Source organism: Hypanus sabinus, chromosome 21, assembly GCF_030144855.1.
Source record: "Hypanus sabinus isolate sHypSab1 chromosome 21, sHypSab1.hap1, whole genome shotgun sequence".
Taxonomy (NCBI): Eukaryota; Metazoa; Chordata; class Chondrichthyes; order Myliobatiformes; family Dasyatidae; genus Hypanus; species Hypanus sabinus.
In genome coordinates, this window is record NC_082726.1 from 40412367 (window position 1) to 40429571 (window position 17205).

At 42.2% G+C, this 17205-nt stretch overlaps 1 protein-coding gene across 1 annotated transcript in view; it reads left to right on the forward strand.

Annotated features, from left to right (window-relative positions):
- Positions 1 to 2918: 2918 nt before the first annotated feature.
- Positions 2919 to 17205, forward strand: part of LOC132378985 (pro-neuregulin-3, membrane-bound isoform-like) — a 695506-nt gene continuing 681219 nt past the window's right edge. Inside the window, exon 1 of the mRNA XM_059946404.1 lies at positions 2919 to 3609. Coding sequence (XP_059802387.1) covers positions 2919 to 3609 — 691 coding nt within the window. The remainder of the gene's footprint in view (positions 3610 to 17205) is intronic.

The window sequence follows — 17205 nt, forward strand, 5'->3', positions numbered from 1 at the left end:
AGGAAAGTTATGTTGCAGTCATGCAAGTTGTTGGTGAGGCCACACTTGGAGTATTGAGCTAAGTATAAATTTACTCCAACTCCTTAATTAATTTCAGGCAGTACCTCAATCATGGGCATCCCATTGTTCATAGATTAAACCAGATCAGAAGAGATTGTAATCTGGAGCTAAATAGTCAAACTGCTGGAGGAACTCAGCAGGCCAGGCAGCATCTGTGAGGGGAAACTGGCAGTTGATGTTATGAACTGAGATGACATTAAGACCATGAGATATAAGAACAGAATTAGGCCATTCTGCTTATTGAGCCTGCTCTGCCATTCAAGCATAGTTAATTTGTTTTGCCTCAACTCTATTCGCCTACCTTTTCCCTGTAACTCTTAACCCGTTTACCAATCAAGAACCTACTGATCTTTGCCTAAATACAGCCAATGGCTAGGCCTCCACAGCTCTCCTTGGCAACAAATTTCACAGATTTACCGCTCTTTGAATTCCTCCACACCACAAGTTCAGAGGTGTATTCCTTTATTCTGAGGGTGTGCCCTCAGATCCTAGACTCTCCTATTAATAGAAATATTCTCTCCTCATCCACTCTATCCAGACCTTTCAGTACTCGGTCAGTTTTACTGAGATCCACCCCCCCATCCTTCTGAACTCCATCAAGTACAGGCCCAGAGGCATTGAACATGCCCCCTCCCATACATTAAATTTGAATTTCTAGAATCATCAAAGTGAAACTCCTCTGGATGCTCTCCAGCATGTCCTTCCTTAGACATCGGACACAAAATTGCTCATAATGTTGCAAATGTGGTCTGACCAACCCTTTATGAAGACTCAGTAGTTCATTCTTGCTTTTATATACCAGGCTTTTTGAAAAGTGTGCTAACATTGCATTTCCCTTCCTGTCTGCTCAATATGCAAGTATATTGCACTAGGACTCCCAAGTCCCTTTGCATTTCACATTTTTGAATATTTGCTTTATTCAGACAATAAGGACAATAAGTCTACACCTTTATTCTTCATGCCAAAGTGCATAGCCTTGCACTCCCCTCGTCTGTACTCCATCTGCATTAATTTCTTGTCTGTCTGATTGATCATCAGCTGTCCATTTCCCTCCACAGAGGCTGACTGACCAGCTAAGTTCCCCCGGCACTTTTGCTGTATTTGATTACTGTCTAGGGCTCATCCCAAACATAAACCTTGAAATGAGAGAGAGAGAGAGAGAGAGAGAGAGAGAGGTGTGTGTGTGTGTGTGTGTGTGTGTGCGTGTGCACGCGTGTATTTGTAATATATAAAGCCCCAGAACCTCAGTGTTCCAGGGTATGATCCATTCCCGAGTTGTGTGTTATTTGAAATACAATCCCACCTACACCTCTGCTCACCTCCTCCATTATATTACAGCCTTTAACTCACCCCACTGTATCTGTTATTCTATTGATTATACCCCAATCAATCCACCGGATTGAGCCTAAAACTTATCAGCAGATTAATGGTCTTTTGTACATAAAGCCCTGAACCCCACCCCCACCCCCTCCCCCGGGTGGATTCCAGCTTGCAACTCATCCCAGGTATGACTGCATTAGTTCTTTCCGAAGGCAGAAGCTGAAGTGTTTGATTACGTGTATCATTTCTCCCGGAATAAAGGTTAAATGAAGGAAGGGTTGTTGGAAACCGAGTGACAGGGGAAGGCACTGGACGAGGTGAGCAGGCAGCCCGGCACTGTTCTAGTTAACGCGAGCAGCACTGCTGAAAGCTCCCTCGACATACCTTCCCTTTTCTCCTTGTCCTTGACTCTAAGATTCGTTGCGGATGCACAGCATGGCTCCGGGACATGCCTCTTACTGAGTTCTGCTTCTTAATCAAGAGTGCACAGGCAGCACCTTCTCCCCACACAAACAAAGCCTGGGTCTTTTATTGGCCATCACTTTATGAAAAATGAATTAGAACGCCCGCTAGCAGATTAACATCTTCTGACTCCTGAGGAGACAGAAGCTTAAGGAATGGGCCCGGAGCTCCCGAGGGGAATTTGGGAAGGATCATTTATTTATGCTGAGAGATTCTACCTCCATTTTTGCATTAGGGGGTTGGGAGGGGCGCAATAATATCTCCAACCCGACACCCGATAGGCATTCTGCAGTTTCTGCATTTTGTGCTCCACGCTAAGCCGCACATTCTTGAGTCGTTCCTCCTCTTTTGCCTCTTGTCTCTGTCAGCGATGAGGGTTGGCGTGGTAGGAAGCTGCTAGATTTCAACATGCAATGTCAGGCGGCTCCGCCGATGCCGTTCCCTTGTCTGCAGCAAGCAGTCCTCCCTCCCAGCAAGCCGATTGGTTTGTGTCCTTAAGTACTGGGCAAGGGTTGGATACCGACGCGAGATTAGCAGGTGCATTATGCTGCTCTGTTGCTTCTGACGGCCAGCGATCGGATGGTTGTGGGGTCCGGTGAAAAAGAAGCAGTAGATTGTGTGTGTGTGTGTGTGTGCGTGTGTTTGTGTGTGTGAGTGTGTGTGCGCGCGTGTGTGTGTGTGTGTATGTGTGTGTGTGTTTGCGTTTTTGTGTGTGTGCGTGTGTGTCTGCCTGGGTGTGTGCTAGTGCCGGGGAACGCCGGGCTCCCGAAGATGCTCTCCGCTGGAAGGTGAACTGAGTCTGCGAGGGAGAGCCAAGGAGAGAAGGCGTGAGGCCAGTCCCAGCAGAGAAACGGGCAAGCGATGTGATGTAGCTGACTCAGCACCTCTCCCGCATCGCCAAGTTCTCCCCGCCAGATGATTGCTCCATGACCGCCAGATCCTGCAGCTGACGGGAGAAGGGGGGAATTTTTCTACCCAATGCACTCGCCCTGTCTGTTTTTTCGGCCTCTTTGATCCCTGGGCAATGTGTTCCTGATGTCTGTCTGTGGGCTCGAGAGCTTGGCATTCTCTACAGGATGAGTGAAGGAGGTATCTCTTCAGCTCCACCTGTTTTTCCTGTTGTTTCTGCAGACTCGGAAGGTGCTAATCCGACAGAGGAACAGGAGAGTTCTCCACCATCCCGGGTTTTACACTGCAGTGGGTGCATTGTGTGGCCTCGCCAGCAAACCTGGTTGTGCGTCGTCCCTCTTCTCATTGGATTCATTGGGCTCGGACTCAGCTTGATGCTGCTCAGGTGGATTGTGGTGGGATCGGTCAAGGAATATGTGCCGTCGGATCAACTGGAATCCAACCCCGTTGGGCAAGATCCCATCTTCCTCTCCAAACCAAGCTCTGTCCCCAAGCATGCAGAGACCACTACCACGTACGCTGCTGCAAACCCTCCCACCAGTACTGTTAGCCCCAGTACCCGGGGTACAATGTCCGTCACGCCTAGGCTCGCCACCCAGGGTACAATACACTCCACCACTGCCCTCCACAGCCCCTCGACCCCGACGCCGAGACCAAGGGCCCCGCTCACCTCCAGTGCCCCGGGAACTTCATCCTACCGCCTCACACCCACTGCCACCCATGGCACTCCCTGGCAGACAGTGCCCTATTCTACCTCTTCAAGCAAATTCTTCCTGCACGACTCCACGCCATCCTGGACGCTATCGAAATTGGGGGAATCGACCACTGGCACTCACTCCGTCATCAGACCTAAATTTCGTAAGTAACCAGGTTGCATTAGCATTACTCTGCAAATGTTGCACTGAGGGAATATGAAGTGTGTGAGTGTGTGTGAGGAATGGCCGTGCGCATTTGAGCGCGGATGCGTGTGAGAGAAAGAGAGAAACTAAATTTCTCTCAGGTGTGCAAAGCAGTATGCAAGTGTGCATGTGTAGGTGCGCTTTACACTTGTGTGTATGTGTGCGCGCGCGCGTTTGTGCGAAAAATTGCTGTGTGCATTTGCCTGTGTGTGTGTGTGTGTGTGTGTGTGTGTGTGTGTGAAAGAGAGAGAGAACTGTATAAATTTGTGTGAGTAGTTATGCCTGGATGTATGGTTGTGCACGCGTGGGGTAGTGTTCCTTTGTACGCGTGTGTGTTTGCACGTGTCCATGTGTGCATATGTCAGTGGTTTGTGTACGTTGTTCGAGTTGGATGTTGTGCATGCTTCAGAAGACTAGGGAATTAACACAATTATTACAGATGTTGCACTAGTTTAGGAGCAGGGATTATCAATCAAAATCAACAAACTCATAAAGTATTTTACATTTCAGCGTGTAAATAAATTCATGCTGACTAATCTCCTTTCCAGTTACAACCAGGACTGTATACGCTTCAGTTTCTAACTCCCAATGAGACAGGATGACAGTTGTTATATTTGTGTCCATGAATAGCAGAATTCACTGTTGTATAACAAGATTGATTCCAACTGTAAACGTTGATGGTCCATTATATTATGATCCCACCTAAGTATGGAGGATAATTTCCCCCTGTGTGAGGGAGAATGGGTTAAACTATGGTTGCTGAACCACCCAGCGGATATAGAAGCTGATTCTAATCTTGTGTTTCTGGGAATAATTCTAGCCCTGTGTACATGAGGGATAATTCTAACCCTGTGTAAAGGGGAGATGATTCTAACCCTGTGTAAAGGGGAGATTATTCTAACTCTGTGTACATGGGGAATGATTCTAACCCTGTATACATGGGGAATGATTCTAACCCTGTGTACAGAGGGGATGATTCCAATCCTGTGTACATGAGGGATGATGCTAACCCTGTGTAAAAGGGAGATGATTCTAACCTTGTGTACATGGGGGATGATTCTAACCTTGTGTACATGGGGGATTATTCCAACCCTATGTAGATGGGATGATTCTAACCATGTGTACAGAGGGGATGATTCCAATCCTGTCTATATGGGGGATGATTTTAACCCTGTGTACATGGGAGATGATTCTAACCCTGTGTACATGGGATAATTCTAATCTTGTGTACATGGAGGATGATTCTAACCCTGTCTATATGGGGGATGGATCTAACCCTGTGCAAATGTAGATAATTCTAACAGTGGATATCTGGGTGGAATAATTCTATCCCTAGGTATATGGAGATGATTCTAACCCTGTATAAATAGGGGAGTGAAAATTCTAATAGTATATGGGGAAATAATTCTAGCCATGTAAGGGGAGAATTGTAGCCCTGTGTGTATCGGGTTGCTTCAAGCTGTGAGCATATGGCCTTGATTCCACCTACTACATGTAGAAGCTGTTACTAACCCTGTGTATATAGTATATAATTTTAACTGTATATTTGGAGTTTGATTTTGTGTGTGTGTGTGTGTGTGTGTGTGTGTGTGTGTGTGTGTGTGTGTGTGTGTGTGTGTGTGTGGTGATTCTAACCTTCTGTAAATAGAAACGTTAAAAAAAATCACAATGACATAGCTTGCAGATCCTGGAAAAATGAAATAAAAATAAAAACTGGTGCATGCACTTAGCAGGTCAGGCAGCATGCATGGAATGAGGAACAGCGTTAACATTAAGGTTACTACCAACCTTCCAAAAGATTCTAACCATATGTATGCAAGGAAAATTTGAAGGCTGCATATATGGAGGCTGATTCTAATCCTGTGAATGTGACTGCTGATTCTTACTGTGTATATGATTGATTATTCTAATGCTGTGCAAAAAGCGGTTGATTCTGTGTATATGGTGGATAAGTCAAATGTTATGCATATTAAGGTGATTCTATCCATGGGGATGAATAATTTTAAACCCTTGTGTATGGAGACCAATTTTCACCATGTAAATACTGAGGCTCATTTTAACACTGTATACAGTATATCAACTTCTACGGTACAGATTCTGGGTGTTGATTCTCAACCTGCTTTCTATGAAAGTTGGTCTTAAACCTGTGTATCTAATAACTGATTCCAACCTTTTGTATATAGAGGTTTATTTTACATGTGTGTATGGAGATTATTTCTATTTCTGTGCATGTTGAGGTTCATTGTAACACTGCATTTATCAAAGCTGATTCTCATGCTGCACATGGGTCTCATTCTAACCCTGTTGATATGTTGCCTGAATTTAGAAATGGGTATATGCACCTGATTTTAACCTTGTGTGTGCGTTGTTGATTCCAAGCTGTGTACATCTAGGCTGAGTCTAATCCCATGCATGTCAATCTGATACTCTATTTCTGGGCTAGTCTGTCCTTGCTCACATGAAAGATGATGCTAATTTTTCATGTAAGGAGGCTCTAGTCTCAAGACATTGTCTGTTTAAGGCTGACTCTATGCATGTCTGTATGATGGCGGGTTCTAATATTGCATATATTCTTGTGACAATAGAAGCAAATTGCATGATGGTGTAAAGTCAGGGTAATTTTACATCTGTGCACATGGTCAGTGCTCTGTGTGCATATTTGAAGGGGCTGTATTGCTGCCTCGACTGAGGGTGATTTGACCCTTTGTGTATCAGGACTAATTTCATCCTTGTATATATAGACATCGGTCATTCTTCATGTATATTGACTGATTCTCGCACTGTGTATCTTATATATTATTGTTGTTTGGGTGTATGTTAAAGAAAATGAGTGGAAATGCACCAAATACAGTTCATTTATTCTCAAAGTATGCATGGAGTATACAACTCTGAGATTTGTCTTCTCCAGCCAGCCACGAAACAAAGAAAATCATGGATGCCGTTCAAAGAGAAACATCAACGCTCCCTCCCACACGCGAAAAAAAAACAAATTGTGCAAATGGCAACAAGAACATCAACTCCCCCATGAGCAAAAAAAAAACACAAATCGTGCAGACTGCAACAAGAACGTCAGATCCCAAACTCCCATCCTTGCGCAAAAACCAAATCACACAAATAGCACCGGGAACATAAGCAAGCTTCCCTTCTCTCTTAGTACCATTTTCCTGTTCTGACTGCACATCCTTTAATTTCTTTGCTATCTATTGATTGTTGTTTTGAATGCAGTGACATTATACTATAGAACTTCATCAACAGCATATTCTCGTTTTTAGATAGCAACTGCGGCATACAAAATGTTTCAATATCCCCTACAGGAGCATGATTAACCAAACTTGACATTGACATAGCATCAGAACGAATTACCAAAACAACAATGATCAATAAGCCAGATTGTAAGGAGCTTTGTAAAATGGGAAATGTAGGGAGATTCAGATGTAGGGGGGGAGCATTAGGGGTTCAAGGTTCAGCAAGTGTTCTGATGTTGTGGTTACATTTGGGGCTGAGAAATGGGCCAGAGTCTGATATCTTGGAATATAGGAGGTGAAAGAAGGGTTTGTAGGGATTGGAAGTTTATAAATTGCTCAACTGGGAATCAATTACGTTAACTGATTTTAATGTAGAAAAGACTGCTGCAAGTTAAATCATGGGCAACAGAGTTTTTGATGTTTACACAGGGTAAAATGAGCAGTGTGCATTTTGGAATTGACAGTTCTGGAGAATGAATCTGAGACTGAAGTGGAACCAACTGGTGACAGGGATGGAAATAAACAGGTGTGGTAATGGCATGTATATGTGTTCCAAAACTTAACGTGATCAAATCTGATAACAAGGTTGTGAGCTCTCTGGTTGAGCTTCAGACAGGGATAGGGATGGGTAGTTTACCACAGATCAGAGCTCTGACAGGAATTAAAAAGGCAGACTACATGAATTCTGGTTTTTTACCCAACATAAACCAGAACTAGATTGATTGCTCTGTACATTGAGTGTGTTTTAATCCTGAACCCATAGGGATTGTCTCCATCTCTGTGTAGATCACAGCAATTATCCAATCATTGTGTGCAGTGACACTGATTGTCTATATCGAGTTTGAGTCTTTTGCCATATATATTTATTAAAATAGATCCTAGTGTAGGGTATATCACCACTAATCCTCTCCCCGTGTACACTAAGATTAAATCAATCTGTAAGTATATTGAAACCGATAGCATACCTGTATATTTTGAGTGATCCCATTGCATGTTGGTTGATAGATTTTTTTCTCTGTGTATATTACATCAGAAAAGATGCTAGCTCTGTGTATATGGAGGCTTTCCAATACTGTAGATATCAGAATTTATTCTCTGCCTACGTATATTAAGATACCTTACATCCCTGTGTATATTGGATTCATTTGATCACTATTCTATCAAGATTGTCTTTATCTCAGCCTAAACATTTTCTATCACTTGCATTTAAGGACTGATTTGATCTCTGTGTACATCAAGAGTAATTTTAATCTTTGTGTACATGGAGACTGATCCGACCCTTAATAAAGCAAAATAATGTGATCTTGAAAGTTTGAATTAGAAAACATCAGTAAGCAAAATAATATCTGGAGGATTGTTTCATATCAGTGGCCTTTTACTTCACAAAAGGTCATTGACCTGATATTTTAACTCTGTGTCTGATCTTAAAGATTTAGAGAATTATTCTAGCCCTTTGTGTGAAGAGGTTGATTTCATTGCTCTATCCACAAAGAAACCAAGTATTTACACATTATAATTTATTCTACAGTTGTATGTGTATGTCTTGTTTGTTTCAGCTGCTATGTATGTGGAGGAATGCAGAGTTTCAGCAACTCTCTCTTATATTGCTAGACAGAAGAAGGACGCTTGACCCATTGAGTTTGTGCACCCAGTTACACTAATATTACATGAATCACATTTTACTCTTCCTGCATTTCCACCACCTTTCCACAGAACCCATGCTTCTCTACACATAAAGGGCAATTTGCAGTGGCCAGTTAAAGTTGCCCAAGTTTTAGGGACACAGAAGGAAATCGGACCACTAAGTGGACCCATGTGGTCACAGGGAGAATGTGCAAACTCCAGGGGGTTGCTGGAGTTCTGAGGTGGCACCACATGTAGCTCTGCCTCTATCTTTCTCATACCAGCATTGACACCAAGGCATATGTGGAGGTGTTAGGGTATCTGGAGCAACAAATAAGAACCTGGAGTAACTCAATGGGTCAGGCAGTTTCTGTGAAGGGAAATGGATAGTTGATGTTTCAGGTTGAGACCCTTCATCTGGACTGAACTATACTGTAGAGTGGAGATAGCAAGTATGAAGAGGTTGGTGGGATGAATCTCAGAATTGTATTCTGTATACATACTTCAATAAAAATATATTTTGAATTTTTGAGGGTTGGATCAAGAACTGGCAAGTGATCGGTGGTGATAGCCAGATGGAGGAGGGAAGAGTGGGAATAGCAAAAGAAGAAGGGAGTTGATAAGTGGAAGCCACAAAGGGGTGTAGATGATGGAATCTAATAGGACTGGAAGGTGGATATGACTAAGCTAGATTTTAAGCTGCCTTAAATAAGTAAGGAATTGCAGGAAAATGATCAGGTTTATTTATTTATTGATATGTTCGGAAATACAGCCTTCTGGTCCATTGGGCCTATATCACCCAAGTACACTCGTGATTAATTAACCTAAGGAAGGAAGGAAATTTCAGAGTTTGGCACCTGCCTACACAGCTGAAGCTAATGGTAGTGTTTAAATAGTGGAATGAGCAGAATTAGAAGAGTTGAGTGACATTGGAGGGGTGTGTGCTGGAAAAGGTTACAGTGGGGAGAAGCGTAAGAACTTTGATGTCCATATTCCAAAGGCCCATCACAGATGCAGCACAAGTTGAAAAGGTGCTTAAAAAGGTGTATGGTATGTGGGCCTTCATTAGTTGAGGGAATGAGTTCAAGAGCCACTAGGGAATGTCACAGCTTTATAAAACCCCAAGTCCACACTGGAGTTCTAGTCGCCTCATGAAAGGAAGAATGTGGAATCTTTATAGGGAGTACCGAGGAGATTTATCAGGATCTGGCCTGGATTAGAAAACATGTCTTTTGAGGAGAGTTTGAATGAACAGGGCTTTTCTCTTTGGAGTGAAGGATGATAAGAGACAGAGGTAGAGTGGACAGCCAGAGACTTTTTCTCAGGATAGAAATGGGTGATATGAGAGGACTTAATTTTAAGGTGATTGGAGGGAAGTTCAGAGTGGTGGGTTCATGGAAAGTGCTGCCAGGGGTAGTGGTAGAGGCAAATACATTAGGGGTATTTAAAAACCTCTTAGACAGGCCCAGGGATGAAAATAGAGGGCTATATAGGAGGGAAGAGTTAGAACATACTGAGAGAAAAAATAAAAAGGGGTGGGGAATCCTGGTAGAGTCTAAAAATCAAAACTTTACTTAAGTGGTACCAATGCGGGTCAGTAAGCAGAAGTGAACAATACAAGTTGGGATGTACAGTCCTTGATTTTGACTGAATTTGAATAATACCACAGTTTTCCATCACTTTCTCAACTGGAGGTTATTCTACAACTGAACCTCCCCAGTCTCTAAAAAAAGAGAATTTCAAAGATTTACATTCCTCTGTATAAAGAAATTTCTTTATCTCAGTAATAAATGTATGAACATTTTATTCTATGTCCCCTACCTCTGGATGCTTCAGCCAAAGAAAACATGCTTTCGGCAGCTACCCCGTCAAGCTCCTTAAGGATTTTATGATTCAATTTATGACAACCAGCCCCCACCATTTGATAAATCTGAATAATGAACCTTCGTGGAACTGTCTCTAAAGCACATGTTGCCTTCATTAAGTAAGAAGACTGGAATTGCACAGAGTACAGGTGTTTACTTGCCAAGGCCTTATATGAGTTCAGGAAGACTTTCTTTTTATACCTCATATTCTAAAATGAAGTCTAGAAATGATATTTGCTTCCTAATTGCTTTCTGTGCCTGCATGTGTACTTTCTCTTTTTCATGATTCAGCAAGTTAAGGCCCCAATAATTTCGAGTACCTCAGCTCTTAAAAAATAGTTTGCTTTTGCATTCTTCTTGCCAGGGTTAATTAACCCTACCTATTAAATAACTATTATACTCTTGCCACATTCATCCTTACTATCTCTATTCTTACATCCTCATATTTTAGTTTTTCTCCTAACACATAGATATCACCCAACTTGGATGTAATATGATTGCTTCCTCTTTCTTTGTCTTCAATATATAACTTGTAAAAGTGTAAATTGACGAGACATGGCGGCTGATGTTTGTAGTCCTGGGAATTACAACACGGTGGTTAAATTATTGGAATAATAATCTAGAGGCCTGAGCTAACAATCCAGAGACATAAGTTCAAATCCATCTGTTTTATCTGGAGAATTTATCTCCAGTTAATTAATTAACCTGGATTTTTTTTAGAAAGCTATTTAAGTACTGAAAGCAGTCGGTTTCCTTAAAAAAAATGTCTGGTTCAGTAATATCTTTGAGAGAATATTATTTGTCATCCTTAGCCAACCTAAATGTGACTCCAGACATAAAAGTTAACTACCCTCTGAAATGCCCTAGCAAGCCACTCAGTTGTATCAAATCAGTACATTTAAACATATTAAGAATGAAACAATGCACCAGATTCAGATGTAGCAAAAGACCAATCTACATTGGAAAGTTCCCCTCAAGACATTTTGAGAATGCTGTGTAAATTGGCTCCCTATTGCTCCCTATTGCTAAGTCGATCATTAATCTGATGTAGTTACTCAATCATTCCTTTTAGTCATCATTTTGGAGTTCTCCATCACCACACCTGGTTATGTTCCATCCTGAAGGAAGTCCTGGTACATCAGTATGCACTTGCAGTGGTGGTGCACTGTAAGTCCTTAGCATTCACCGCAGCACACATCACATCTGATCACAAGCCTGCAAGGAAGCCTGCTGCTGATTAGCCCTACTGTCCTCTCGCAGCTGATGACTTGGTACTCAAAGAGTTTGCAGAAGTGATTCAGAGGATCATAAAAAAAGCTAAGCAAATGGCAGATGAGATATAATATGGGGAAATGTAAGGTCACACACTTTGATAGAAAAATGGTGCAAAGTGGGGTGTGTTTTAAGATGAGGGACTGAAGGTGTTGGTATTCAGAGGGTTCTGAGTGCTCTTATGTGTGAATAAGTGAAAGTTAACATGCAGCTATCAACCATGATGGCCTTCATTATAAATGAATTTGAATATAAGAGAAAAGTTATCTTACAATAATTATATGGGGCGCCACTGGGATATATTGTGCACAGATCCCACCACCTGAGAAAAGGTATACTTGCAAGAAAAGGAATGGAACACCAGCTGTGATAGAGTGATTGTTCTTTGAGGCAAGACTGAGTAGACTTAACCTAGGTTCTCCAGAGAATCAAGGGTGATCTCGGTAAGACAAACAAAGTTCTTCTGGGACTTTTGCAAATACTGGAGATAAGACAAAAGTAGAAAATGTTGGAATCACTGAACAGGTCAGGCAATACCTATGGAAGGAAATACAATTGACCTTGATCATGAACCCTTTGTAATCAGTTCAGATGATGGGTCCTGGACTCAAAATGTAAATTGTCTCTTCTTCCACAGTTCCTGCCTGACCAGCTAGGATATTTCAAAATTTTCTGGCTTAGTTTCTTAAGGGTAAATGTAGGTTAAATATAGATACAAGAGGTTCTGCAGTTTTTAAGTGTCTTGAGCAACACACACAAAATGCTGGAGGAACTCAGCAAATCAGGCAACATCTACGGAGAGAAATAAACAGTCGACATTTTGGGCTGAGACCCTTCATCAAGACTGGTGAAGGGTCTGGGCCCAAATCATCGACTGTTTATTCTCCTCCTTTGATGCTGCCTGAGGTGTAAGTAAAATGGTTCCTCTGACTGGGACGGCTGGAACAGTGGTCACCATCTCAAAATAACAGGTTCGCCAATCGGCAGAGAAGGGGAAAAGATTTCTTCACTCACAAGTCGATGAATCTTTGGATTTCTCTTCCCAGTGATTGATGGAAGCTCAATCACTGAGTAGATTCAAGGCACAGATCAATAGATTTTAGTTTGGTATTAAGGGAATCAAAGGATATAGAGTTAGTGTAGGAAAATGCCAGTGAGAGAGATCAGCCATGACACTGAATGACAGGCAGACATCGAAAGCAGAATGGTGTCCTTCCTCTATTTTTTATGCACCTTTTGTTGAATGCCACTTGGAAGAAGTATTGGGAATAGAAAGGAGACAGACTGCGACTTCCTAATGGGCATCAGCAAGAGCACTCAACAGCATGCTAGATGACCAAGTTAGCTGGGTCCTGAAGGACACAACTTCTGGAAGGAGATAGTGACAGGTAACAACTGAACTGATGCAAGGGATAATCTTCAGAAAGCAATATATCGTTTGAAAGAGGAGATGTAGAGTATTTGTTGAATGTCTATGAGATGGCTTTTTAAAGCAGCTTCTGCTTGAGCCTGCTTGGGGAAAGGTTATCTTAGATTGGGTGTTGTGTAAGAACCCAGATCTAATTAGGGAGCTTAATGTGAAGGAACCCTTAGGAGAAAGTGATCATTATATGATTGCATTCATACTGTAATTTGAGAGGGAGAACATATGTCACGTAGAACATAAAACTCTATAGCACATTACAGGCCCTTCTGCTCACAATGTTGTGATGACCATATAATGTAATCTAGAAACTGCCTAGAATTACCCTACCATATAGCCCTCTATTTTTTAAAAATCTTAGTACCTATCTAAGAGTCTTTAAAGACCCTATTATATCTGCCTCCACCACCATTACTGGCAGGGTATTCCACACACCCACCACTCTCTGTGTGAAAAACTTACCCTTGACATCCCCTTTGTACCTACCTTGAAACTGTGTCCCCTCATGTTAGCCATTTCTGCCCTGGGGAAAAAGCCGCTGGCTTTCCACACATTCAATATCTCTCATCATTTTAGACACCTATTCAGAATCAGTATCACAATGGAATAAAGGGAATTACAGAGGCAAGAGAGGGGAGCTTGCCCAGGTGGATTGGTGGAGGATACTAGCAGAGATGACAGCAAAACAGAGATGGCTGAAGTTTCTGGGAAGAGTTCACAAGGTGCAGGATAGATATGTCCCACAGAGAAAGAAGTTCTCAAATGGCAGGGTAGGTAACTGTGGCTGACAAAGGAATTTAAAGACTACATGAAAGGGCATATAAGGTAGCAATAGTGAGTGGGAAGTTGGATAACTGGGAAGCTTTTAAAATCCAACAAAAGGCAACTGAAGAAATCTATAAGAAGGGAAAAGATGAATTATGAGGACAAACTAGCCAATAATATAAAGCAGGATACTGAAAGTTTTTTTTCAGTTAAATAGTAAAAGAGAGGTGAGAGCTGAATTGGGCCACTGGAAAATTATGCTGGTGAGGTAGTAATGGGGGAACAAAGAAATAGCCGATGAACTTAATGGGTTCTTTGTATCATCCTTCATTGTAGAAGACACTTAACAGTGTGCCAGAGGTCCATGAGTGTCAGGGAGCAGGAGTGAGTGCTTTTGCTATTACAAAGGAAAAAATGCTTGGAAACTCAAAGGTCTTAAGGTGAATAAGTCATCTGGACCAGATGGACTACATCCCAGAATCCTAAGAGCGGTTGCTGAAGAGGTAACAGATGTATTGGTCATGATCTATCAAGAATCACTTGATCCTGGCATGGTCCCAGAGGAATGGAAGTTTACAAGCATCACTCCACTCTTTAAGAAGGGAGGAAGGCAAAAGAAAGGAAATTATAGGCCAGTTAGCCCAACCTCAGTGGTTGGGAATTTGCTGGAGTCTATGGAGGTATCAGGGTACTTGAAGAGTAATGATAAAATAAGTGAAAGTCAGCATGGCTTTTGTGAAGGGAAATCTTGCCTGACAAATCTGCTAGAATTCTTCAAGGAAGGGTGGACAGAGGAGAGGCAGTGGATGTCATTTACGTGGATTTTCAAATGACATTTAATAATGTGCCACACTTGAGGCTGCTTAACAAGATAAAATCCTATGGCGTTATAGGAAAGATATTGCATGGATAGAAGAATGGCTGACAGGCAGGAGGCAGTGAGTGGGAATAAAGGGGGCCTTTTCTGGTTGACTGCCAGTGTTCCTCTGAGGTCAGTATTGGTATTGTTACTTTTCACGTTGTTTGTCAATAATTTAGATAATGGAATTTATAGCTTTGTGGCAAAGTTGGCGGATGATACGAAGATACGAAGAGGGGTAGGTTAGTGCTGAGGAAGCAACATGATTGCAGCAGGACTTAGATAAATTGGAAAAATGGGGAAAAGGTGGCAGTTGGAATACAGTGTTGGGAAATGTGTGATAATGCATTTCGATAAAAGGAACAACAGTGCAGACTATATATAAATGGTGAGAAGGTTCAAACATCAGAGGTGTAGAAGCACTTTGGAGTCTTCATGCAAGACTCCGAGGAGGTTAATTTACAGGTTGAGTCTGTGGTAAAGAAGGCAAATTCAATGTTGGCATTTATTTCAAGGGGAATAGAATATAAAAGCAAGGGGATAATACTGTGACTTTATAAGACAATAGTCAGGCCACACTTGGAGTATTGTCAACATTTTTAGGCTCTATATCTCAGAAAGGATGTGTTATCATTGGAGAGAGTCCAGAGGAGGTTCACGAGGATGATTCTGGAATGAAGGGGTTAACATATGAGGAGCGTCTGGCAGCTTTGGGCCTGTACTCACTGGAATTTAGAAGAATGCGGGGGGATCTCATTAAAACCTACTGAGTGTTGAAAGGACTAGAGAGGGTGGATGTGTAGAGAATTTTTTTCTATGGTGGGGGTATCCAGAACTAGAGGGCACAGCCTCAAAATTTATGGCTGACCTTTTAGAAAAGAAGTGAGGAGGAATTTTTTTAGCCAGTGAGTAGTGAATCTGTGGAATACTCTGCCACACACTGCAGTGGTGGCCAAGACCGTGCGTATATTTAAGTCAGAAGTTGATAGTTTCCTGATCAGTCGGGGCATCAAAGGATATGATGAGAAGGCAGGTGTGTGGGGTTAGTGGCATTCCGGACCAGCCATGTTGGAATGGCAGAGCAGATGGACTGAATGGCCTAATTCTACTCCTACGTCTTATGCTCTTCTGGATAAAACTTATCATCACCCATCTGCTTGCTGCAGGTACATCTGTTCATGACACCTGCTGCTATTGTTTGATGTGACCACTGCACAGTCTCTGTGAAGATAATGTCCTGGCATCGTACCAAGGAAAGCCACCATCCTGTTGTGTGTCTCCGCCAACATGTTAAATGGGAAAAGCAGGACAACTCTATTTGTTCAAAACTACCCGTGAAGTACTGTGGACCATCTGCAGTGAAAACCTATTCTGCTACAACCTGTAATCACACAGTACTACACTTTCACATTCTACCAATATTGTACTGTGCATCCAGGGTAGAGCCCTGTTTCAGTTAAGAGTGCAGATGAGCCTGGAAACGAAACACTAATCTCGTTATGGTACATTGTGGAACTACCTTGATTGCAGTAGACAGGACTCAGTGATTCTGTACCTGATGCATTAGATCAAAGCTTTGCGGTCCTTTCATATCGGAGATGAACACTTCTGTCCTCGGTGTTGATGCGGCCCAGGGCATGAATGTGAAAGTCAAGTATTTGCATCTATCTTCCACCAGAGATGCTGAGTGGATGATTGATCTTGACCACCTCCTGACATCCATACTTTCACTGAATCCAATTTGTTTCACACCATATTAAATTAACAAAAAGTTGATAGCACTGGATTAAGCAATATTGTCACTGGCTTTGAGTACGACGGTTTGAAAGTCATGGTGCAATTTTATAAGATGCTGGTGAGGTAGCGCTGGATTATTTTGATCAGGTTTGGTCACCATGCTTGAGGAAAGATGTTACTAAGCTGGACGGAATACAGAAAAGAACTATACAGATATTGCCAGGACTAGTGGGAGAGATTGGACAGGGTGGAACTTTTTTCCTTGGAGTGTAGAAGTCTGAGAGGTGATCTCATCGAGGTGTATAAAATCACAAGGGGCATAGACAGCATGAACACATTTGCTCTTTTTCTTGTCCTTGCAGAATCAAGAACTAGAGGGGATAGATTTAAGGAGAGAGGGAAAAGGATTTATTTGGAACATAAGGATCAACTATTCTACAACTTAGGGTGGTATGTGTGTGGAATGAGCACCAAGGGAAGTGGTTGAGGCAGGTACAGTAACAACTTTTAAAGGATATTTGGTTAGGTACATGGATTGGAAAGGTTTATAAGGTTGGATTGGGCCAATTGCTGGCAAATGGAACAAGTGTGGATTGGTAACTTGGTTGACATGGACCAGTTGGGCTGAGGAGTCTGTTTCCATACTGTCATGCGGTATAGAAATCTGATCTCTAGCACTTACCCTGCATTTGCAGTACAGGCTTCAACAGATAACTAACTGAATACAGTCGGCCCTCCTTGTCCGTGAATTCCGCATGCGCGAATT